At 46.1% G+C, this 23,004-nt stretch overlaps 2 protein-coding genes across 2 annotated transcripts; one reads left to right on the top strand and one right to left on the bottom strand.

The window, feature by feature from the left end:
• Positions 1-30: 30 nt before the first annotated feature.
• On the bottom strand, positions 31-2,689 carry sart1 (spliceosome associated factor 1, recruiter of U4/U6.U5 tri-snRNP). Its single transcript, XM_089007299.1, has 2 exons — positions 2,529-2,689; positions 31-2,438 (listed from the first exon to the last, which is right to left on the bottom strand). The coding sequence occupies exon 2, from the start codon at positions 2,385-2,387 to the stop codon at positions 51-53; it is 2,337 nt and encodes a 778-aa protein (XP_088863425.1). The 5' UTR covers positions 2,388-2,438; positions 2,529-2,689; the 3' UTR covers positions 31-50.
• A 541-nt stretch (positions 2,690-3,230) lies between these two features.
• pcm1 (pericentriolar material 1) lies at positions 3,231-23,004 on the top strand. The gene is given in 42 exon segments (XM_089007301.1): positions 3,231-3,409; positions 4,098-4,206; positions 4,796-4,855; positions 4,857-5,030; positions 5,163-5,513; positions 6,670-6,840; positions 6,925-7,044; positions 7,128-7,317; positions 7,398-7,525; positions 8,246-8,525; positions 8,612-8,765; positions 9,317-9,535; positions 9,658-9,815; positions 9,897-10,135; positions 10,631-10,785; positions 10,864-10,993; positions 11,067-11,240; positions 11,334-11,476; positions 11,913-12,074; positions 12,308-12,578; positions 12,656-12,801; positions 12,881-12,966; positions 13,559-13,733; positions 13,804-14,105; positions 14,241-14,396; positions 14,539-14,595; positions 15,213-15,385; positions 15,462-15,593; positions 15,685-15,790; positions 16,920-17,081; positions 17,145-17,242; positions 17,324-17,458; positions 18,818-19,018; positions 19,104-19,154; positions 19,230-19,332; positions 19,420-19,544; positions 19,629-19,695; positions 21,160-21,303; positions 21,306-21,346; positions 21,937-22,032; positions 22,100-22,223; positions 22,453-23,004. Coding segments are annotated over 41 exon segments (6,078 nt in total). The 5' UTR covers positions 3,231-3,409; positions 4,098-4,110; the 3' UTR covers positions 22,476-23,004.

Below are 23,004 nucleotides of genomic sequence, written 5' to 3'. Positions count from 1 at the left end.
TCACACTATAAAACACAAATGCGCTATATGTAATTGTTGTGCCAAAGTTTTTATTTGGTGATAGTGTTGGCATTCATGCTCTTGCCACTTCCGCTGAGCACGATGTAGGGCGTTTTCTGCGACTTTTGCTTCTCCTGAAGCAGCGCCACCGTGCCCAGAGGGGTGTCACTGCTGCTCATCTTCTTCAGCAGCGCCTCCTCCTCCAACTTCTTCATCCGCCGCTCCGTTTTCATCTTGCCCGAACCTTTGCCGTGGAATCGGTGTGACAGCTGCCGGAAGGCTTCCTTGGGGGTCAGCCTGCGTCCCGATTCGTCCACATACTCGATTTTGACTTCGGGCTTGTAGCCGTCTTTGTCCTTAAAGTCCTGCGTGAAGCCACGGTACTCCTCGCGGCGGCTGTATTTGTCGTCAAAGCCCATCTTGTCCTCGATGCAGTAGTTGTCGTTGGGGAGGGCGCCTTTGGTGGCTTTGACTCGCGCCACTTTTTGGACCTCCGTCTCTAGCAGTCCTTTGTTCTTGCACAGGTGCAAGGCGGCGGCCAGGCCCGAGTTGACGATGGGCTCCTCGTCCAAGATGGTGGCGGAAGCCGTGGCGAAGTCCGGAGGCTTCTGCTCCTCGTCCAGGTTGACGCTGCTCCAGCCCATTTTGTCCTCACCGTCAGAGTTGGAGTCGTCTTGGCCGGCCCGTTCCTCCTCCTGCTCAAAGTCCATCATGTCCTCCTGGTCCTCGCGGTTGCCCGACAGGCCGTAAGTGGGAATGTCGCCCAGCGTCCGGCAAAATTCAGAGGTGGCGTTGAAGACGATGTTGTTGCGCTTCTCCGCGTCGTTGTCGGCGTGGTCTTTGGCTATTCGCTTTACTCGCTCTGCAATCTTTTCGCCGGAATCTTTGAGGAGCCGCTTCTGACGCAGCTTCCTTTGCTTCTCCAGCTGTTTCTGAAGCTCCTGCTCGGCCTCGTCCTCCTCAATGACGGCGGGCTCGGGTGGCGTGAAGTCCTCGTCGTCGCTCATTTCCATATTCGCCGTGCGGATGTCGTCAGACATTTGCGCCCCCGCTGTAACGGGCGCCGTTTCGTGAGACCACCTGGCGTCGTCGCCATCGTCGTCGACGTATTCGCCCGTACGTCCCCGCCCGCGCGTCCTGGAGCCGAAATCCGTCTTGCGCGAGTCGTCCAGGAGCAGCAAGTCGGCCACTGTGGTCTTGTCCTTCTTGCGGATTTTCTTGACGCGGCGTTTGGTCTTTTTGAAGCCCACCATCTCCTGAGGCGAGTAGTACTCGGACGCAATCATGAGGGAGGGCATCTCCAAGGATTGCGCCTGGCTGCGCAGCGTCTCGCGCATGACCCGAAGCTCCCGTTCGCGCTCGCCATCCACCACGCCGCCCGTCTTCAAGCGGAAGCTTTTCTTTTTTTCCCCCTCAATTTCCTCGTCATACTTGGACAGCACCGAGTGCGACTTGAACGTCACCATGTCGTCAACGCTTTCGTCCTCCTCGTACGGCTTGTAGTCGGGCTTCTTTTTCTTCAGCTCCACATTCTTGTCCGCCTTTTCCTTGTCCACCAGGCCCACATTCTCCAGCACGTCCTCCTCTTCCTCCAGCACGCCTTTGTCCTGCAGCGTGAGGATGACCGTCTGGCCCTCGCCGAAGGAGTCCACTTTGTGCTGCACTTTAAGACCCTTCAGGTCGCGCGCAGTGTATGCGCTGTTTTTCCGTCCCTGCCCGAATTCCTCTTCCACCAGGGTGCTGATGCCAAACTCCTGGTCCATCTCTTCCAGGAGTTTGGCTCTCTTCTCCGCCATCTCTTTCTCCTTCGCCGCCTTCCGGCTCTTTTCCACCCAAGCGGCCGTGTCCTCCAGCCAGTCATCATCAGCCAGTGTCTTGACTTTGCCAAGCTTTTGATTCAGCAGCCGCTTTTCCTTCATGGCAGCCAGCTTCTCTTTCATGTCTTTCTGCTTCTGCATGAGAGCAGGGTTAATGGTCTCCGCCACCAGCGGCTCTTCCTTGGTGCCAAGTTCCTTCTTGTTGTCATTTAACTCGAGCGGTTTTAGACCCAGCTTGGCTCGGAGCTTGTTGGTCTCCTCGATGCTGAGCGATGCATCTCCACTAGCAGACTGAGCTTGCACCTCACCGTTTCCCTCCTCGTAACCCTTATCGAGTTTCTCCTTCTTGACGCGCGGCTCTCCTCCGGAGCTCCTCTCGGCTTTGCTGCGGCTCTCCCGCCCGCTTCTGTCTCTGGACGGGGACCGCTTTCGCCTCTCCTTCTCCCGAGTACCATCTCGGTCCGGTACGTCCCTCTCGCGCTCCTTGCGACGGTGTTTCTTGTGCTCGCGACGGCGGTCCTCGGATTCCCTGTCACGAGTCTTTTCCTTGTGTTTCTTGGAAGATCCCATGGTTGTTTTCTTCTGCGGTGGCAAGTTAAGAGCAAATATTCGCCCGCTCGGCTATGAGCGAGCGATAGCAAAGATGTGTTAGCTTCGAATTGCTAACGCGCTAGCATAGACGATTCGTTCAAATTAAAGACTTTGACTCACCCAGGATCGGGTAAATAGAAATCGCCGTCCCTTTGGTTAACACTTCGCCAACCTACGTCAAGACAAATGCGCTAATGGTCAATTTAGCGTTTTCGTTATAGCTCCGACCACTCTGGCGATGAAAAGCAGACGACACAACTACGTTGGAGAAGTCATTTCCGGTTGTTTAAAATTATGTGACTGCCATCTACAGGGTAGGATGATTCGTGCGTCAAAAAACATTGAATATAAAAAAGTGAAAAAGATGGAGCCTTTTTGTTGCGAGTTATTTATAAGTCTGGGCTAGGAAACGCTATCATTATTAAATAGTGTAAATGTGGATTTATAATTGGCATATTTACAAAGTATATTTACGACTAAATATTTAGCTCTCAATAATCATATTAATTCAGAAAACGGATCTTTAGTTATATGCTTGAAAACGAGAACGATTTTCCAATTAGTGTTGCGAAGCAATTTGTTACACGTTGGCGATTTGACGTTGATTTCTTTGCAATTAGATGAAATGAAAACCTGAAAGCCAAAATTAGCCAATGTAATGTGTTGCTTCTTTGTTTCGTAGATCTTTTTTCATTTAACCAACGCTGCACTGTAAGTTTAAAGCTCGAAGTTTTTTGTTGTTGTTTTTAACAGTTTCGGGACTGTCACTTTAAAGCCCGTCCCGCGGTCCTTGTCACGGTTTGATGACGACACATTGAGTTCCGGACACCTGCCGGTCAAGTTTGGCTTAGCGATGCTTGTGGATTTAACCAAAAACTATTGACTTTCTTTTTACCAAATAAACACCAGCGAACAAGAATCGGTGAAATTGACTGGATAGGAAGTTTCTCACGACGGAGAAACGAATTAAAATATTCTCCACCACAACTTGTAAATATAAGGTGATTATAATTAAATTTTACATTCAAGTTTTCGATGACTGTGAACCAAGATGGGTGGCAACCGCTGTACTTCGACGTTAAGTACTTATAAGCAAGGCTAGCTAATTTGCAAACTTTGGTTGTTTAAATAGGGCACGTTCTGATCGCTTTTAGCTTGACTTTGCGTTTGTGTGTCTGTGGAATGTGTGGGGGGTAATAGCTAGCATCAAACGCGTTACCTAATACATACGCAGAAGATCGCGTATTTGGTTTGATTAAACATTTTCAAGTGTGAGGAAGACGATAGCCGCTGTGAAGCTACTTAACACCAAGCACTGGAATATGGCGGAGCGGTTCGAAGGTTTCCATGGTGATTCCCGGGGCCACAAATGTCCGCATTTGCACTTGTATTTTTTACGGGCTTTTAACGATCGTCGCCGCTCGCTTTGAACAGCCCTTGCTTTTAAGGTGCGATCTTTTCGCGTGTCTGTCTGTGACGCGCAAGTGACGCCCTTCAGAACGTTTTCCAACGACCCCCACTTTCATGAGGCCAATTTGGAGCTTGGAGCTCGGCCCGCGTGGAATCGTTTCCGAGGGCTAGTATTTACGACACTCAATATTTCTATGTAGCCCATAGCTAGCTAAGAACAAAAAGGTGCCCGGATGACAAATGTCTATTCTGAATATGTTTGTTGCTTTGGGCTTTCAGCTAAGCTGGTAACATGGCAACTGGAGGCGCTCCTTTCGACGACAGCGCGGACGAGCTGCACAACTGGAGCGTCACCAACGCCAGCCTGGAGGACAGGCTCAACAACATGGTAAACGACACCAAATATTTTCCTGAAATAACAACAAAGAAGTTGATGGCTGAATTTCTGGTTCATGTCGCAGTTGAAAAGCAACAGATATTTTAGGTGTGTAATAATGATATCCAATTGCCTTAACATTAAAGCCAATAAAATGGTGAGTAGCTTGCTTTGTGGTAGACGAGTCTTGGGCAATTGAGGGAAAATGTAGATTTGTATTTATCCAGAGAGGAGGATTAACCTGTACTTAGTTAAATAGAGTTCGCAAAATTGGTGCATTACATTCATGAGAGAAAATACAGCAATTAACCTGTTTTGACTTTGAAGTTGAGATGTAGCCACAAATTTGCACGAGCAGCACAGTAGCGGGATATTGTGGTGTCCAAAGTGCATTTTCATCATCTAAACGATAACATAGTTACATATGCGATGAGTGTAAGAGTTTTAATTCCTTAATTGTCACCGGGCCATGCCCCTCCCATCCATTGACATATTTTGGGTGGTTTGAAGAACAAAGCGTAACTTGGCTGAAGAACTAAGTGTAACGTCCCCAGGAAAAAAAGTTAATGGAGATCTCTCATCACGCTTTATGATGACTCAGGACTGGGGTGGCGCGCAGCAGAAGGCAAACCGCTCGTCGGACAAAAACAAAAAAAAAACCGTCGGCTGCTTTGATGGCGGAGGGTCGGCTGACCAACGACATTTCGCCCAGTTCCACCCCCTGGAGCGGCCGTCGCAGGCCAGGGCACATCAAATACAGCAGCCAGCGTTCAGTTCCCGATCAGGCGGAGCTGGATAAGATCCAGCAGAGGATCCACTTCTCTGATTTGGATGAGGTGAGCGTGAAATTCTTGTTTCGAGGCATGAATGGAATTTCTCCACAGTTGCAAATGACATTATTTACGGCAACCTGCAGTTTGAGAACAAACTTCAAACATGACCTCATATTTGATTCCACTTTCTCACAGAGCATCGGTAGTGACTCCCAGGGCCGCGTCACGGCCGCCAACAACCAGCGACAGCTCGCGACTGAGAACAAGAAACCACACAATTTTGTCCCGCTCCACATCAACACCAACAAGAGCAAGGAGCTGCTGCTCCTCCCAGCCGCCGCTTCCGCTCCTTCCACGGCCACCGCCTCGGCCCCTTCCGCGCCCGCCGCCGTCAAAGAAACCAAGAAGCAGAGCCCGGCAGCGAGGGAGGCCTTCACTCCCATCTCTCCCGCCACAAGGCTGATACGCATTGGCGCCGAAAGAGGGGCGACGGCGGCGGCAAGCTCGGACTATGAGGATGGCCAAGACAGCGTTGTCAGCAGCCTGGTAAGACTGTTGTTGAATTTCACCCACGTTTGTCCCAACATCTGCGCCCTTTGATGTTGGAATGTTTAATTTAATCGGAGGCACTTGTCAGTCACGCCGGTACACGTGTGACATTTTTGGAGAGGAGTGGCGTGCATCTTGAATATTGTGGTCTGATGATAAGCTGCGCAAATGCTTTGGACATTGGTGGTCTCACTGTATTCATTCAAGCGGTCAATGGTTGGGATGCATGATGAATTCATTCGATCAACAAGTTTGATTGGTTCAAAGTTTTTATTGTAATTCTTTATGGTATTTTATTTATCTATTTGTTTATTTACTCAATTATTCATATTTTTATTTATTCATGTTGTTATTTACCCATTAATTAATTTCTTTATCCATCCATGTATTTGTTTATTGACTAATCAGCGATGCAAATAACCTTTGGACGTGTGACAGACAAAAAACAGTGACTAAATGCTAATTTTTGCTTGTACATTCCCCCCCCCCCACCCCACTTGTAATTTGAAACGAGGTCCTGTTTTTTTATCTTTTTTTCAAAAGAATGGCAACTAAAGCATTGTTTCGCTGCCATGAAAATATGACGTGGAGCGCCGTTCCCGAATTTGTTGAGGTTTTTTTATTTATTTATTTTTTTACAGGGTAGGGTGCAGAGAAAGCGCTGGTCAGACCTATGGCAATATTTTTCTCTTCCACAAGGGCCAGGGCCAGCATTTCCCTTTTTTCCACATTAGTGATTTGTTCCAGCTTCGGCTGTTGTTAAAGTGCAATATAAACCAATATGTATGTATTGCATTGTATTTTGGACAACCACCCCCATTTCAAACTCATATAACTCCAGGGCCATATAACTTCAGAATTAACTCTTTTTTTCTGATGAAAGAAGAGAGTAAGGTTTCTTACACTGCATTGAATGTTTACGTAGTCCTAAAACTCAACATTCGGTGGGTCCTGCAATTTGAGTGAAAATGACACTAACCCTGGCCCTGCTAATTATCGCTTTATTCTTGACCTCAGAGAGAGAGAGGAGAAAGTGAAAGTGAGGCAAGGCGGCACGGCTGTATTTAGGGCAACTTATAAATACTTTGCTCTTCTTGTGACAATTCCCCACCCCCATCCGCTCCAACATCCCTTTCCTACTATTTTTTTTCAGTTGGTCAGCAAGCTGGTGCAGATCCGCGAGTACATCGCCAAGGCCAGCTCCATGCGCGACGACCTGCTAGCGAAGAACGATGTTCCGGCCAATGTGGAGCGCCTCTCGCATCTCATCGAGCACCTCAAAGATCAGGAGAAGTCCTACCTGCGTTTCCTGCAGAAAATGCTGGTGGGTCTTTTTTTTTCCTGCCGTCCCTATGCTTCCACGACAATTCCAGCCATTATTAATTTGTGGCCTGTGCCGATGGGACAGGCTCGGAAGAACGAGGAGGACGACGGCAGGACGCAAGATTCCGCTGTGTGTTCTGGCTCCTTGGTCGAGAGCATCTCGCTGAATGTCGACGCCAGACCTTCAGATGGATCAAATCTGCCGGTATGCCTCAGAGAAAGTCCCCGTCACTATTCTAAAGATCAAAATGTTTGAATTGTTAGAAAACACAATGTGTGTGCGTGCAGAGCGACTGGCCAAATGCATCCGCGCGAGACCAGAATGAAGAACTGGAGAACTTCCGGAAGCAGCACCTGCTGCTGAAGAAGATGCTGGAGCAGCAGGATCAACTTCGGGCCCTGCAGGGTCGCCAAGAGGCACTGCTGGCCATGCAGCAGAGCGCCGAACAAGCCCTCGCCGTCATTGAGGATGCTGCGGGTGAGACCAATGAAACGCAAACGCCATTTGGAAAAATATTTTTAATTGCAGAACATTTGGATTTTGGTTGTGTATTCCAGTTGTCACAGAAACCACGGGCAGCGTATCCGGGCTGAGCATCACATCGGAGCTCAATGATGAACTCAACGATTTGATCCAGCGCTTCCACAACGAACTGCTTTTCCACAACCAACTGCGGGACTCGCAGGTATGTCAGAGTTTGAAGAATATTAAAAAAAACAAATATACCAATCCATCAATAAATGAATTCAGCAATAAATACATCGACAAAACTAATAGACAAATTAATAATTAATAATAGACAAATAAATAGAAAGACATGAGCAAATACATAAGTCAATAGATAAATAAACACACAGATAAATAGATAAATGTAATAAACAAAATTAACAAATAAATAAACACAAATAAATAGATTAATAAAATAAGTGAATAAATAAAGAAATAAACAGATGAATAAATAGAAAACTAAATAAATATTTAAATCAATAAATGAATAAAAAGTGAATCCAAACAGTAAAGTAATATATAAGATTCCTGAAAGTAGCTGAAAGAATAAATGGTTTGAAAACAAAAAGTTGAATCAGGATGACATACAAAGCTATACTGGTCTTGTGACATTGGAACATAAACGTAAAAAAAAAATTGCGGCATCAAGATCTCAGTCCAGTGTGGTATCGAAACGACACGCGTGGATTAGCTTTAGCGTTTAATGTTGTTGGCCGTGGATTTGTGGGGAAAGGAGAGAAAAAAAATCACTCTTATATCACATCACTGCAGAATGATTATGCTCAGGGTCAAAGACGTTTCAGCGTTCAACCGCAGAGGACGGAATTTCTCGGCAAATATCTTTGAATCACATTGACCAACCCCCCCCCCCCCCCCCCCCAAACATGTCCCACCGTAGACTAAGTCCGTGCCGGACAACCGTCGTCAAGCGGAGAGCCTCTCCCTCTCCAGAGAAGTGAGCCGGTCCCACGGGCCAGTGGCGCTCGGCCCGCCTCAGCACAGGCCTGTACTGCACTCGGCCTCCGGGCCCCACAGCGGCGTGGACAACGGCGGGGGGGCGACGGCTGCTAGCGCCAAGCTCACCAAGCTGCAGGAGCTCCAAGACAAGAAGGAAACCATGGACAAGATCTTACACGAACTGCATTCGCTCCGAGACCAGACGCTCAACAACAACTACTGTGAGCATTGCAAAAACAAAACAAAATATAATACGAAAACAAGAAAATAAGTTCAGACTTAAGCCGCTTCTCTCTCTTTTTTTTAGGTGGCGCATTGGCAACGCAGCGCACTTTGAGCACGGGCGGTTCTTCGGATTGTCCTTCTGCAAGCTGCTCAACTGGAGCCACAGCGGCTGCCGCATCCTTTCGTACTTCGCTGCTGCAGCACGCAGACGCCGACAACTCCACAGACAAACTTAGGCAAATGCACACGAAATATACTTTTTGTCTTGAGGCTTTTCGATCACGTCACACACAAAAAAACATACATATTAAAAAAAAAGATGTTTTTTTGATTTTCTTTGGCTAAAAATAAACCAAAAGCATTTTTTTGTCTGTTAAGCACCATATAATGAAATGTACACTGTGAAATTTGATCTCTTGATAAATCAAATTAAATTTGTTATTAAATGTACTCAATTTATTTCAGATTACGTTACTTTTTAGTTCATTCTCAGTGATATATATGTTTTTACAATATCTGATGGCTTAATTTTGGCACGAATGCCATGTTATAAAAAGGTGTTCATAACCCCCCCCCCATAAAAAAAGGAAAATGGCTAAAAAAAAGTCGGGAAGCTTTAATATTCCAAAAATAAATTGCTGTAAGGTCCCCCCCAAAATTGGACAATAGCTCAAAAAAACATTGGGAAGTTTTGATCTTAAAAAAACTGTCATGAGGTGTTAATACACCCCCCTAAGAAAATGGACAATAGTAAAAAAAATAATAATATTTTTTTCCCCCACTATAGAAAGCTGAAGGAGGTCCACAAGCGCCTGAACGAGCTTCGGGAATTGGTGCAGTACTTTCAGCAGACGTCAGACATGATGGTGGACTCTGTGAATGAAAATGTGAAAGAGGACGAGCAGGAGGATTCTGAGGAAGAGGAGGCAGCAACGGAGGACAGCTCCATGCTGGACGGCATGTTTGACTATGAGCAAGAGAATCGCCGACCACCCACCAACATTCGGTGTGTTCGCCGCTTTCCTACTATGTGTGTCACGAGACATTGTTGTACTCGCCGCACCGCCGAATGTCACACGGCAGAACGTGAATTGACACGTGCATCCGTCGTTTGGTTTGCATGCTCAGGAACCAGCGGCGCCGTGGCAACTGGGGCGACTTGAACACCCTGGCGAACCGCTGCAATGTCTCAGCCGACGTCAACAATCGCGACGGTCGACTCAACAGCGAGATCAACAATGGGTCAGCGGGCAACCTTCGCAGCTTTCACATCCCCTCGGCCATTGGTAGGCGTACCCACCAACTCACAGCCGCCTTGGAGAGTCGACGCCTCACTTGACCCGTTTCCTGCTCGTCCACCTCCGCAGAGGGCCAGTACAACAGGGACGCGGCCTACAATTGGGCGAAGGATGTCGACGGGATCAATAATAACGCCGCAGGGGGTGGCGGCGGCGCCGGTGCCCACCGCGGCTGTACGGATGATGAGGCGTCTTGCTCCGAGTCGGGAAGCAGCATGGCAAGTGAAGCCGGCTTGTCGCAGGAGCTTTGCCAGAAGAGAGCCGAGCAGAAGCTGCGCCGGCTGCATGACCTGGTTTCCATGGTCCAGGTGAGATAGATTACAAACTGCTGACTTTGGTGTGACCGAAGCGAGGAGGGTACGGCTTCTCATGGGACGAAGAAAAAGGGAGAGAAAAAAAAACGACAGCCATGAAAGTCTGTTCCAAAAACAGCCGATTCGTGCACGTGGTGCATGCAGCAGACACATTGCTAAAACCCTGTCTTCTTCCTGATAGCTAGTTTTTTTTTTTTGGGGGGGGGGGGGGGGGGGTGAGGATGTGCCTGGTCGCGGGATGCAGAAAAGGCAAAAAAAGAAAAACAAAACAATCAGTTTCAAAACCAGCCAATTAGTACATGTGGTGTATGCAACGGACACATTGCCAAAACCCCGTCTTCCACTTTCCAGCTGACTTGGGGGGAGGTGGGGGGGGGGGGTCAAGGGTGTACCTTGTTGTGGTGCATGCAGCAGACACAAATATCCAAGAATCCAAGCGACTCATTGATTTTACGGCAATGGTGTTTTATGTGTCCCCCTTGTCTCCAGAGCGACGACACGGACACCACAACCAACGAGGAGGAAACGTTGCACCAACAGCAGAATAACACTCGCCCAACTACGGGGGCACCGCCGCCGGCCCCCGCACCCGCACCCCACCAGGATCCCCGCGGATCGGACGCCGTTCTCTACGGCAAGTCCAGGTATGCGTTTTGAAGTCCAATCTGAAGCGCGCCGGGAACGTCATCCAAGTCGTTTCTCTTGACGCGACGCCACGACAGGGAAAAGATATACAAAGAGAAGCTTCGTCAGCAGAAGCAAGCGCTCAAGCAGCTCCACGAAGAGCGGCAAATGCTCGGCGAGATCCAGGGCAAGATCCACGACCTCCAGTTGACCTGTCCTGACCTGCAGGTACGCTGGATTTAAAAAATAAACATATTTTTAGCCTAAACATTACAGAATTGTTCTTTTTCCTTTGCTGCAGTCCTCAATGTCTAGCCAAGCGAGCGATCACGGTTTAATTTGGAAGGTTCCGGCAGCGGCTTCCACGCCGGCTGCCGCGCAGCCTCCCTCCACCTCGTCGGTGGCCAAAGGGGGTCCAACCGTGCTCAATCCCACCGCTCCGGAAGCTGCCGCGACTTCGGTCCCTGACAATGAGGTGGCCCCACGTACACAACCCCCCCCCCCCCTTCCCCTTCACGAGGTGAGAAGATGCGAGTTTTCCAACCCGAGTCGCTTTTGTCGTCGCCAGCAGCTGTGGTTGGAGATGCGTCGCCATCAGGTGGCGCGGGAGGAGCTGCGGCAACGCCGCAAGCACCTGGAATCCCTCATGGCCGAACATCAGAGGCGCCGCGGCGGGGTTGCCCCCCAACTCGCCACTCGTCGGGACGAAAGGTATGAAGAAGATGGAATGACTTTTAAAAGAGAGGCGGTGGTGTCGGCCATCTTCGGAAGGTTGTCACCAGCTTAAGTTGCATTGTTCAACGTTTGCGCATTTTGTTTGTTTAAAAAAAAATACGTCTGTGTAAGCTCTCAGTCGTACAGGAGTGGTCCATCGATGAGAAGGTTTCTTCAGCCGTCATCTGTACAAAAGTGAAGGTTTCGGACGTTTCGCCTCCTATCCAAGAGGCTTCGTCAGCGAACTAAATACGACCAGTCAGACTTTAGTTCGCTGACGAAGCCTCTTGGATAGGAGGCGAAACGTCCGAAACCTTGACTTTTGTACAGATGACGGCTGAAGAAACCTTCTCATCGATTAAAAAAAAATAGTAAAATATTTTTTTAATTGCAATTTCCCACTTTTAAATTTGCCTATTAATGATGTCATTAGGACAATGGCCACCTGGGGCTCCACCCCCTGCAACCTGGACGAGAATGGCGACGATCGCTCCGAGGAGGAAGAGGATCGCTCAGAGAGCGGCTCTGCGGACAACGGACACGTCTTCCGCGTCGGGATGACTCAGCCCGTCTACAACAACCAGAACCAAGAATGGTCAGTCAGTCTGCAGTCCATCCCAGTTTTTTATATTATTATTATTATTGATTATGGCAAGTTGGGAGAAGGCCAAAACGATACCGTGCGGCACACTCCAGCATGAGTTCTTCGTATATCCAAAAATTCGTTTTGATTAATTTTGTACCACTTTTAAGTGATGCGATAAGCACATTTTTTTAAACAGCATATTTTTCCACATCATGTTCTCTGTCTTCCGTCTTGGTCATCAGTAGCCCCAAGCCTCCAGCAGCCTTTTCCTGCGTACACGAGTCCCCCATTGTCAAACCCAAGACCAAGCGGCAACAGCCGCCATTCCCGACAAGTTGGAAGCCGTCGTCCGCCAGTCACCCAGCCAACGCCAGACGTCAGGAGAACCTCTGCTGGGCCTCTGAGCTCTCGGTGGCCGAGGGCTCCACCCACTGGCAGGAGCAGATCATCCAGTTGCAGAGGCAGCTGGACTTCAGCACCAACATGTGTCAGACTCTGCTACAGGATCAACAGGTGGGCTCGTTGGATGATACTCGTACGCAAAATAAAATAAAACCATGATTCACTTCGAACCCCCCGGACCCCCCCAGATGCTCTCATACATGCTGCAAAGCGTGATGGCGGGCTCGTACGGCGCCTTGCCCAACCACCTGACGTCCCCGCAGGTCCACCTGGTCATGCACCAGCTCAACCAGTGTCACACGCAGCTGGCGTGGCAGCAAACCAACATGCAGAGGTGAGAAGCATTCTAGGATGGGGGGTGGGGGGTAGGGTCTTTATTTTTATTTATTTTGTACACTGTTGCGCTGTTCTAGACTGAAGCAGGTCCTGAATGAGCTTCTGCAGCAGCAGCAGCCGGAAAAGCCGCAACACCCCCATCAGGCTTCGCCCTCAGCTCCAAGTCAGCATATGCAAATCAATGTTCCTCCATCTTGAAAATGATAGCCAGTGTTGCTTTTTCTTCACTTGTTGGCCAGCAGGAAAATATGTTACAAAAGAAATTTCAAGATACAAAAGGTAAAAAATATATATATAAAATACAGCATGGGCTGCTACTCCCAGCTCTGATTTTCCTGAACACAACATATTTTAGCTGCGCTGCCTTTGGCTATTACTTAGCATCATCCTCGCGTCACATTGGTTAAGAGTGACATCTACCCAATGTGTGTAAATCGAAAAAATCAATCTAAATGTGTCTATGCAGCATCGTCGTCATATTTTTTTACATGATGCACAACTAGTTTATTGTGCAAGAAATTTTGGGGGGCTTGGAACAGATTAGATTTGACGCACAATCAAGTAGCTTGTTGCGACGTCCAACAAGGCACGCTTGGTCGGCTAGTTAGTAGCCATTGTATTTCCAAATGTCTGCTGCCATGGAATTGAAACTTTTTTGGGGGTGGTTCTCCTTAAATTTGAGGAAATGTGTCACTTAGTTTTAAAAAAAGTATTGACTGAAATATTTGGGGTGTTTGTCTCTGACCACATTTTAGGATTTAGCCTGTTCCCTCTCTTCCCTGCCGACACAAGTAACTTCCCTCAGGGTGGGGCGAGCGTTCATCACACTAGTCCGAAGCAGCAGAACCCCAACACTTCCATCAAAATGGAGTCCATGACTTTCCCACCTCCGCTCCAGCACTCACCCCTTATCGTCACGGCTGATGGACGGTAGGTCCCTCATTTTTTTCCCGGCCTGGCCACATCGGCCATTCATTATTTCGCCTGACTCCCTTTTAAGACCCGCTGGCCGGCCCAACAACTTCCCAAACAATGATGCGGCGCACCATCCGCCTCAGATGGAGGAGCGCTGCCGCGCCTTCCCACCTCGCTCGTTCACCACTCCCGAGCGGCGCAGCAGCCCCCGGAACGAATGTGAGCGCGCGTCGGAGGCCAGTTTTAGCAGCTTGTCCGACCACGCCGATGCCACCACCGTCACCAAGACCTTCAAAACAGGTCGAAAGGCCTGCGCCCAGGCCAACCTGGCCTCTCGCAGCAAAAGCCGACGCAAGCGGGGCAAAGGGCACAACAAGAACATCCAAGGTATACCACGGGAGCGTCCCGTTTTTATTTTTGTATTGTTTTATATTCACATATCGCCAGACGTGACAAAAGGTAGCAGACAATTCACCCCAGGTGCAGTCATGCGGCCATACTTATCCACCCTCACTTCATCAGGTCTGGAAAGTGACAGCCTGAGCAGCACGGCGGACTTTGACCAAGAGAGAGCACCGTCGTCTCGTCACCAGGACCAGCACCTGCTGGACAAACTCACACAGGAGAAACTGGACAGCAAAACCAAACTCTGCAACAGACCGGATGACATCTCTTCTGGTACGCCCTTCCCCACCCGCCAAAAAAAAAAAACACCACTTCTGCACCTCCTCTGCTTTTGTTCATCACAACCTTGAACGGCTTCCGTTTTCTTTTTGTCATGCCACCTTTTTGATTTTTGATTCATCTATCCTACTGACAGCCTATGCTTGGAGAACACCCTTCCTCTCTAACAGAATTGCATGCACAGAAGCAGCAGGTAAACTCACCACGCAAGTCCACGCATCATATCTTTTATATACCGTACTTTCTGCACAATAAGGCGCACGGAAAACCCTTCCATTTTCTCAAAAGCTCACAACGCGCCATAAAATCCGCTGCGCCTTGTGTATGGTCATTACGGCAATGTGTCGACCCCCAAAAATGCTCCCTCATGCTTAAAACGGGTATAACATGTTTAGTGAATTCCTCGCTCTATTGTCAATTTCCGTAGTTACAGTTAAGTAATGGGTTAATTTCCGTTTTTTTGAGGGGGCTGAATAGAAGTAGCATAGCTCCTCTGGTGCAGGCATTGTAGATGGCATCTGATAATTCCAATGCGTCTTCTGATATGACAAAAAATTATAAAATAAGCAGTTCATTCAGAGTGCTCTTCACAATCCGGTGCGCCTTTCAGTAGTGTGGAAAGTGCTTTTTTTTTTTTTTGCTTGCTGCCATCCTCACTTCACCCAAAAACCACCCGCACGCACGCGTACTTGGCATCTGCACTCTTGCTGCGTTGATGTTCTCGGCTGAAACGCAAAGGTGTCAAATGCCCCCACCCCACTCTGTTCTCACTCCAAAAAAACAAACAAAAAAAAAAACCCAAACAAACAGATGCGAGCAGCGACTTCTCCTTGTTCGAGGCGCTCAGGGAGACCATCTATTCGGAGGTGGCCACGCTGATCTCCCAGAACGAGTCGCGGCCTCACTTTCTCATCGAGCTTTTCCACGAGCTGCAGCTGCTCAACACGGACTACCTGAGGCAGCGGGCGCTCTATTCCCTGCAGGTTTATATCCGACCAAGCGACCAGAGCAAACGTACCGGCGAGTAAACGTTACCCTGCGCCCCCCCCCCCCCTGCAGGACTTGGTGAGTGGCCACCTGGCGGAGAAGAGCGCCTCACAGGAAATGCCCCCGCCGGGCGCTGCCACCTGGGCCGGGGGCTCTCAATCTGATCTGACGCCCAGTGAAAGCACCACCACCGTCAGCGATGTGGTAAAAGGCGTCTTTACCATGGGGTGCCCAACGTCTCCGCGGGAGGTCCCGTCTAAGTTTTTCTGTCATCTCAAGTCTTTTTTTTTTTTAGGAAGTCTTGGAGGACAACCTAAAGAAAAAAGATGACCTGGAATCCATGGAGAATGACAGCACCTTGTCTTCCACCACCCTGAATCCGTTTTCCAAGGACGATCTGGGTATGTCGAGGGGATGGCTTTCCCCAACGCACGCAGGAAACCGAAACTGTTTTTACCCATGCACGCCCTTGAAAAAAAATTCTGTATTAAAAAACCATGCATTTAAACATACATACAGTGATACCTTGGCTTACGAACTTAATTGGTTCCCAGACAGTGTATAAGGTGAAAAGGGTGTATACCAAAAATTAATTTTCCATAGGAAACCATTAAAATGAGAATAATCGGTTCCCAGGTCGCCATAAAACATAATTTTCTACTTTCTAATTTTATAAACCTTAAAACTACACAAAATATACCTTATTTTATGTATAATAAATGTGCTATGGTATTCTAATTAAAGAAATAAACTGTACGGTATAATAAAGTCGTTTTATTTACCTTTGTGATGGTCGTTGAGGGCTTTATGGAATATAGTGACCGGTTTCATTAGCATTAAACACTTAATGAGGAACGTAGCCTTCTTTCACCATCTTGAGGAATGATCCCTTGTAGGTGCTTTCTCTGTGTTAATTTTACCTTGTTCCTTATCAATTGTGTTCTGTTTAGCTGGGTTGATAGCTTCTAGCATTAAGTGTACAGCTGTCTTGTGCGGGTTATTTGTGGAGCCTGATTGATGGGATATTTTAACCTTGCAGTCTACACTCTGCTTTTGAACAAAGTTGAAACAAGTGCAAATTTCACTGCTTTCTATCCATTTTATCACTCTCTGTCGTCTGCCTGTCTCTTTAATGTTTAACACCCCTCGTACTGCTGCGTTCTTGACCAACCATGTGGCTTTAACCGAAGCCTGGGGGCGGGGAATAGAGGACAAAAACAGTCTGCTGCCATTTTCTTGTTAGGAGAACGGGCTCGTCACATCACTCATTGTGGCGCTCTGTGTGTCTCCCGAAAAATAGTTTGTATGCCAAGGTAAAATGTTCATAAATGTAACGTTCGTCAACCGAAAAGTTCGTAAGCCAAGCGGTTCATAAACCGAGGTATCACTGTACAATACAAATGCGTTTCACGACCCCCCCCCCCCCCAAAAAAAAAAATAAAAAATAAATAAATAAATAAATAAATATCTGAAAGGCGGGCACTTTAGATGTGAATGACAATGCTGAATGTGTGTTATTTGACGGGCAAGGCAACACGGTGATCCACCTGGACAAAGCTTTGTCCCGAATGCGCCAATACGAGCGCATGAAGCACAAAGCGGACGACAGCACCACCGGGGACTCGGACCTCCTCACCTGGGAAGCCTCCGCCACCGCAGAGTCCTCCGTTGCCCCCCCAGAAGCCGCGGACGGTATGCAAACCACGTGGTCCGTGTCAGGATTTCCTTTCCTTAACCATCCTCGGGCCTGCGCAGGCGGCTCCTCGGGTGACGTGCACGCCCCCCAGATCAACACCACGCAGCTCAACCGGCAAATCAAGGAGATCATGAGCCAAGTCATTCCCTTCCTCAAGGTAGCGCCGCCGCTCTGAATTTGTCTTGTAAACGACGCCCGCCCGCGAATCCCATCCCTTTGTGTCTGTTTTTTTGCGTAGGAGAACATGCACGAGGCGTGCACGCTGCAGCTGCTGACCACTTTGCGCCGCCAAGTCCTGGCGCTCACCCAGCAGAATGACGACAGCAAAGAGTTTGTGCGCTTCTTCCACCGGCAGCTGGGGGGTATCTTGCAGGTATGCCCGGAGACCCATTTAGCAACGTGATTATTTATTTATTTATTTATTTATTATTATTATTATTATTTTTTTTTTTTTTCAATTTTTGACCGACGCTGTCCGTTAAATAGGACTTTACTCACAAAGGTTTGTTTTGAATAAAAATATAAATATATATACAAAATATTAAAAAAAACAAGTCTTTTCTGCCCTCTGGCTTTACGTATTATATTTTAGTGTATGTTTTTATTTACTTATTAATGTATTAATGTATTTTTTTTAGTTAGTTGTCTATTTATTATCCTTTTTTTGTGTTTGTGTATTTGTTTATTTATTTATTTTTGTGCATTTTTATTTATTTTGTTATTTATTCAGTTACTGTATTCATGTATTTTTGTGTTTATTTTCCATGTATTTAGCGGTATCTATATCCATCTATTCATGTATTTACTTATTTATTTATTTGTTATTTATTCATTGATTAATTTAGTTCATGTATTTGTCTGTTTGGTTATTTATTAGTTTATTTATTCGTGCATTTGTGTATTTATCTTCTATTTATTTAGCTTCATCTATATCCATCTATTTATGTATTTATCTGTTTATTTGTTTTTCATTTATTGGTTCATTTATTTATTTGTTTATTCATTTATTAATTTACTTTAATTTTTTGTGTTGGGTTATTCGCTGGCGCGTGTGGCTGCCGCTGCACACCCGTAGAAAAAATATTCTGACTGTAAAGTGTCCTTGAGAGTTTTGAAAGGCGCTTATAAATTAAATGTATTATTATTTGTGTATTTATTTTCTACTTATTTATTTAGCTGTCCCTATATCTATTCATTTATTTATTTATATTTATTTGTTTTTCATTTATTTATTTGTTATGTATTTATCCATTTATTGTAATTTATTCGTTCATGTATGTTTGTTTGTCTGTTTGGTTATTTATTTAGTTCTTAATTCATGTATTTGTATTTATTTTCGACATTTATTTAGCGATATTTATAACCATCTATTTATATATTTATCTGTTTATTTTTCATTAATTAATTAATTTGTTATTTATTCATGTATTAATTTAGTTTATTTGTTCCTTTATTTGTCTGTTTGGTTATTTCTTTAGTTGTTAATTTATTCGTGTATTTGTATTTATATTTTTTATTATTTGTATTTTCTACTTATTTATTTAGCTATATATCCATCTTTTTATATATTTATTCATTTGTTTATTTTTCACTTTTGTTCATTTTTTTTGTCTGTTTGGTTATTTATTTAGTTGTTAATGTATTCATGTATTTGCATACTTATTATATAGTATTTATCTCTATGTGATTTCAGAATCTTGACTTTTGTTTTCTCTGCTGTGGCCGTGGCTAGGATTCCCTGGGTCGCTTCATGGGCCAAACGCTGAAGGAGTGCGGCGAGGACCTGCTGGTGGAGGTCTCGGACATCCTCTTCAACGAGCTGGCCTTTTTCCGACTCATGCAGGACTTGGACCACGGCATCGCCGCCTCCCCAGAAGACCGACCCATCACGGGGATGACCGAGCATTCTCCTGATGCCGATCACACCTTGAAGGTCAATTTTTACATTTTATTGCCCCTCCCCACAAAAAAGAAATGTGACTGCAGTTGTTACGGTATCATTGTGGACTCCAAATTAGGCCAACGCAGCACTTGAAGTGAACGCCTCAGCCCCTCCCGACGAAGACCAGGTCTGTTCTTTTGTTTGTGTCGCCGTTTTTATTTTTCATCTGCAACTGAGTGTCAAATTGGAACCCGTCTCGCAGGATCGAGACGAAACCGAAATGGAGGTTCCTTCTGTCCTGCCCACTGAGACGAAAGACGAGGAAGATGGCGAAGAGGCTGATGTGCAACTAACGCCGTCCATCAGTAAGCGAAATACCAGGATGAGCGGTCACCTCTTTCGGGGGGACGGACGTCAATCTCATTCCGCCAACCCGTGTCTTTTCACCGTAGGGCTTTCCAAAGCCGAGAGTCAACCGCTAAACGACAACGACGACGACGAGTGTGATCACGAAGATTTTGAGGCGGCCCCCGCGGACGTCCAGACGTGCCCGCAGGTCGCAGCGGCTGAGCCGCAGGTGGCTTTACGACACCCCCCCCCGCCCTCCCAGACCCCTTTCCTATGAAGGTGACATGTAACCCGTGCTCACTTCCTTCTGCAGGGCCAATCGGCTGACCAAACCCGAGAAAGTGACTTGGAGCCTGTCAATGACGACGATGGCGACGGCGGTGGGTCGTCCTCCGTCGGTTAAACGCAACTTTACCCACAGCAGTTTGTTTGAATCAAAAATTACCGTATTTTCTGGAATATAAGGCACACTATCAACGAATATCATATTTAAAAACCGTTTCCATACAGAAGGGGCATTATAAGGGGAACCTTCAATGAATGATATATTAAACGTTTCCATAGGCGCATGGTCGGCTTTAAAAAAAAATCTTTTAGGTGCACCTTGTAGTGCAAAAAAAAATGCCACATTAAAAATAAATTAATGTATTAGATAGCAAATAGATAGCCAGCTTGTTAACTAGCTAGATGGGGGGACGGGTGGATAGCTGGAAAACTAGATAGATAGATAGATAGATAGATAGAATCTGACAGACAGACACTGTTTCAAAAATGTAGATTTTTTTAGCACCACATATTTTCGCACCACATTTTGTACATTTTTCAACGCTCTGTTAATTTTCGAGATGTTTTTTTTTCCTCCCCAAAAATAAAGCTTTAATTTCCCTCCGACTTTATAAAATCTTTTCTTTTAGGTGCCTTATAGTGCAAACAATACGGTACATGCGTATGTACCTCTGATGGAGGTACTGATTCGCTGTGGCGACCTCTTGAAGAAAGCCGAAAGGAAAAGAAGAAGACATTAAAAATAAATTAATTAAAAAATAATACATATTTTGTAGAATTTCCCTCTGACTTTCTTCTAATAATATTACGCATTGTATTTCTGTTTTAAAACATTAAAAATTTTTTTTTTTCTTTTATAACCGACCAACTCTTGCGGCGGACTACTCTTGCAGCGGACTAATATTCGCCCCCCCAAAAAAATAATACCCTTGTCTTTTTCTTCTCACTATGCTGCTCGTGTCACCAACGTTTATGTGTCACGCAGTCATTAGCGCAAGGGTGTAAAGTCTTTTTTTTTTTCTTTAGCCGCGGGCCACATTGTCGTTGCTGGTTCCTCTCAGGGTGGGGCCGTTCTGAATATAGGGAAGCCATTAAATTGTAATGGCTACCCTCAATTCAGAACAATTGTAATGATTACAATGTTTAATCCGCTCCACATATTACACAGAGCGTAAATTATCAATAACATGATTTTCAAATCTGAAGTCAAAAATAATGACTGGTTTACAGGGGACAATTTGAAATTTTGGTTCAGTCTTTAACAACCATCATGGAAAGTTTGATTTGCTTTTGTGGGCCAAATAAAATAATGTGGCCTTGACATTGACACCTGTGATGTAAGGAATTAGCCAGATAGTCAAATAGAAAGGGAGCTCGCTAGCTGGCTAGCATGATAGATGAGCATCGAATTTCACAAGTTTGACTTGCTTTCGCGGGCTCAATAAAATGATGTGGCAGGCCAGATTTGGCCCTTGGCAAATTTTTATTCACCCCCAAGCATTTGACCCCCCCCCCTTTTTTTTTTTTTTCATTCCCCATCTCATCTCCCTCACCCAAAGCAGTCGAGAGCGGCAAGTCTCCACTTGAGGCGTTGAGTGACAACCATCCCGCCGAGACAGCAAATCACCACTCCGACACGGTCAGCGCTGCCGCTCCAGAGGAGACCATCAAAAGCACTCACACGACCCTTAAAGACTCCAACACCCCACCCCCGACACTGAATCCCCCGTCATGATTAGCGTCGACGTAAGTACACGTTTCCTAACTGACATCAGAAAAACGTTTTATAGCATCTAAAATACCCAAAACTGGCTGATAGTTAAGTCAAATGCAAAACACCAATAAAAATGAGTGAAAGTGTCCCAAAACTACTTCAAAATGACCCCGGAAAAATGGGGAGTTTCAGAAGGTCCCGCCCTCTTGTTCGTGACGTCACGCCAGGACGTCTTGCCTTGCTCTAGAATCAAATCAATGGCTTCTGATTCGGAGACTATGCTTTTTTTGATTTGCCTTTATTAGTCTCGCAGTGGAGAAATTTACATTCTCCACTCACACAATCTTTTGATCATCATCTAATTCAAGATGGCGCCCAAGCTCCATTGGAAATGGGCTGATTTGTCTGCTGGGAATTTGTGTCAACTAGTATCAAATAGTAGTCGGTGCAACGCACAACGATTCACCATCGCATTATTTATGTGTTTTCCTTCTAATTTGGCTATCAACACGATGCTTTCAGACCAAACAAAGTATCCAAAATGCATTGTGTGTCGCTTTCTCGGTCAGGGGTGTTCCTGACGTGACATCAATTTGAATTTATGAATATGAATTTATTGCAGGAAGCCGCCTCGGCCAACAGTAGCCAGAGGACGTCGGATGAGGACGATTTTGTCCGGGTGGATGACGTCCCCTTGCAGCTGCCTGTCACCAGCCAGGTAAAAGCGGCTACATGACGCCACGTCAGAAGTGGAACCATTTAATCGGGTGGGGCTGGACCGACAGGAGGCGCTGCAGAAGAGGATCGTGGACGAGCAGCAGACCAACGACCTGCGTGTGGAAATTCTCGGCGGTGACGCGGAAACGCCGCCGGGCCTGGTGGGAAACGGCGGACACCTGAAGGAGCCAGGTTGGCGTTTTCCAATCCCCCCCTCCCCCGCCCGGCTTCCTTTCCCATTCGCACATAACCCGCAATCGAAATTCAAATTTAACTCAAATCACCTTTCCCCATTGAAATAAATGGAAATGCCCTTGATGCGTTCCATTCGCCACGTTTTGAACAAGAAAATTCAAAGTAATCTATTTTTTTGTCCCTGTAAAATCTCAGATTTTTGTTGTTGTTCTTTTTCTTGTTTCAGAATCTTCCGAATCTTCCGAATGAGCCATGCCGCCAACAATCTCCCAACGAGCCCGTGTTGGTTTTGTGCCATCTTCTAGCGATACTGTTAAGTTGTAGTTTTAAATTGTATTGCACACACACACACACACACATAGTTTTTTTTCCTTCTTTCATTGTGCGTTGGCTGTAGTTTGTAGTTTAATGTCGACGTTACTGACAAATTCAAAACACATTTGAACATTTTTTTTCAGACATTTGTTTGTACCGTGATTTCCAAAAGTTCCCGCAACTCACCAACACTTGATTGGCTTTTTTTTGTCCTTCTGTAAATGGATTTTGCTTGTTCACGTTCGTGTCGGGGCTGTTAGCTTTTTAACAAAAGAAGCTAACCTTTTCTTATTTTCCATGCATTTGTGAAGTATAATATGCACATTTTTTTCCTGGTATATTGGGAGCTTTTTACTTGATTAAAAATTACAGGAGAATAAAAACTTTTACAATGAAGAAAAAATTGTGTGAGATATATGATAATACATTTCATTTATAAGGGTCTTTCAAAACTCTCAAGGTT

The sequence above is a fragment of the Hippocampus bargibanti genome, linkage group LG10 (genome assembly GCF_051943395.1).
Source record: "Hippocampus bargibanti isolate YZ-2025 linkage group LG10, ASM5194339v1, whole genome shotgun sequence".
Taxonomy (NCBI): Eukaryota; Metazoa; Chordata; class Actinopteri; order Syngnathiformes; family Syngnathidae; genus Hippocampus; species Hippocampus bargibanti.
This window is presented reverse-complemented; position numbering and strand designations above follow the sequence as displayed.

Bases quoted from the DNA above. Each gene is read 5' to 3' on its own strand.
- sart1 (XM_089007299.1), bottom strand. From the start codon at position 2,387: ATGGGATCTTCCAAGAAACACAAGGAAAAGACTCGTGACAGGGAATCC.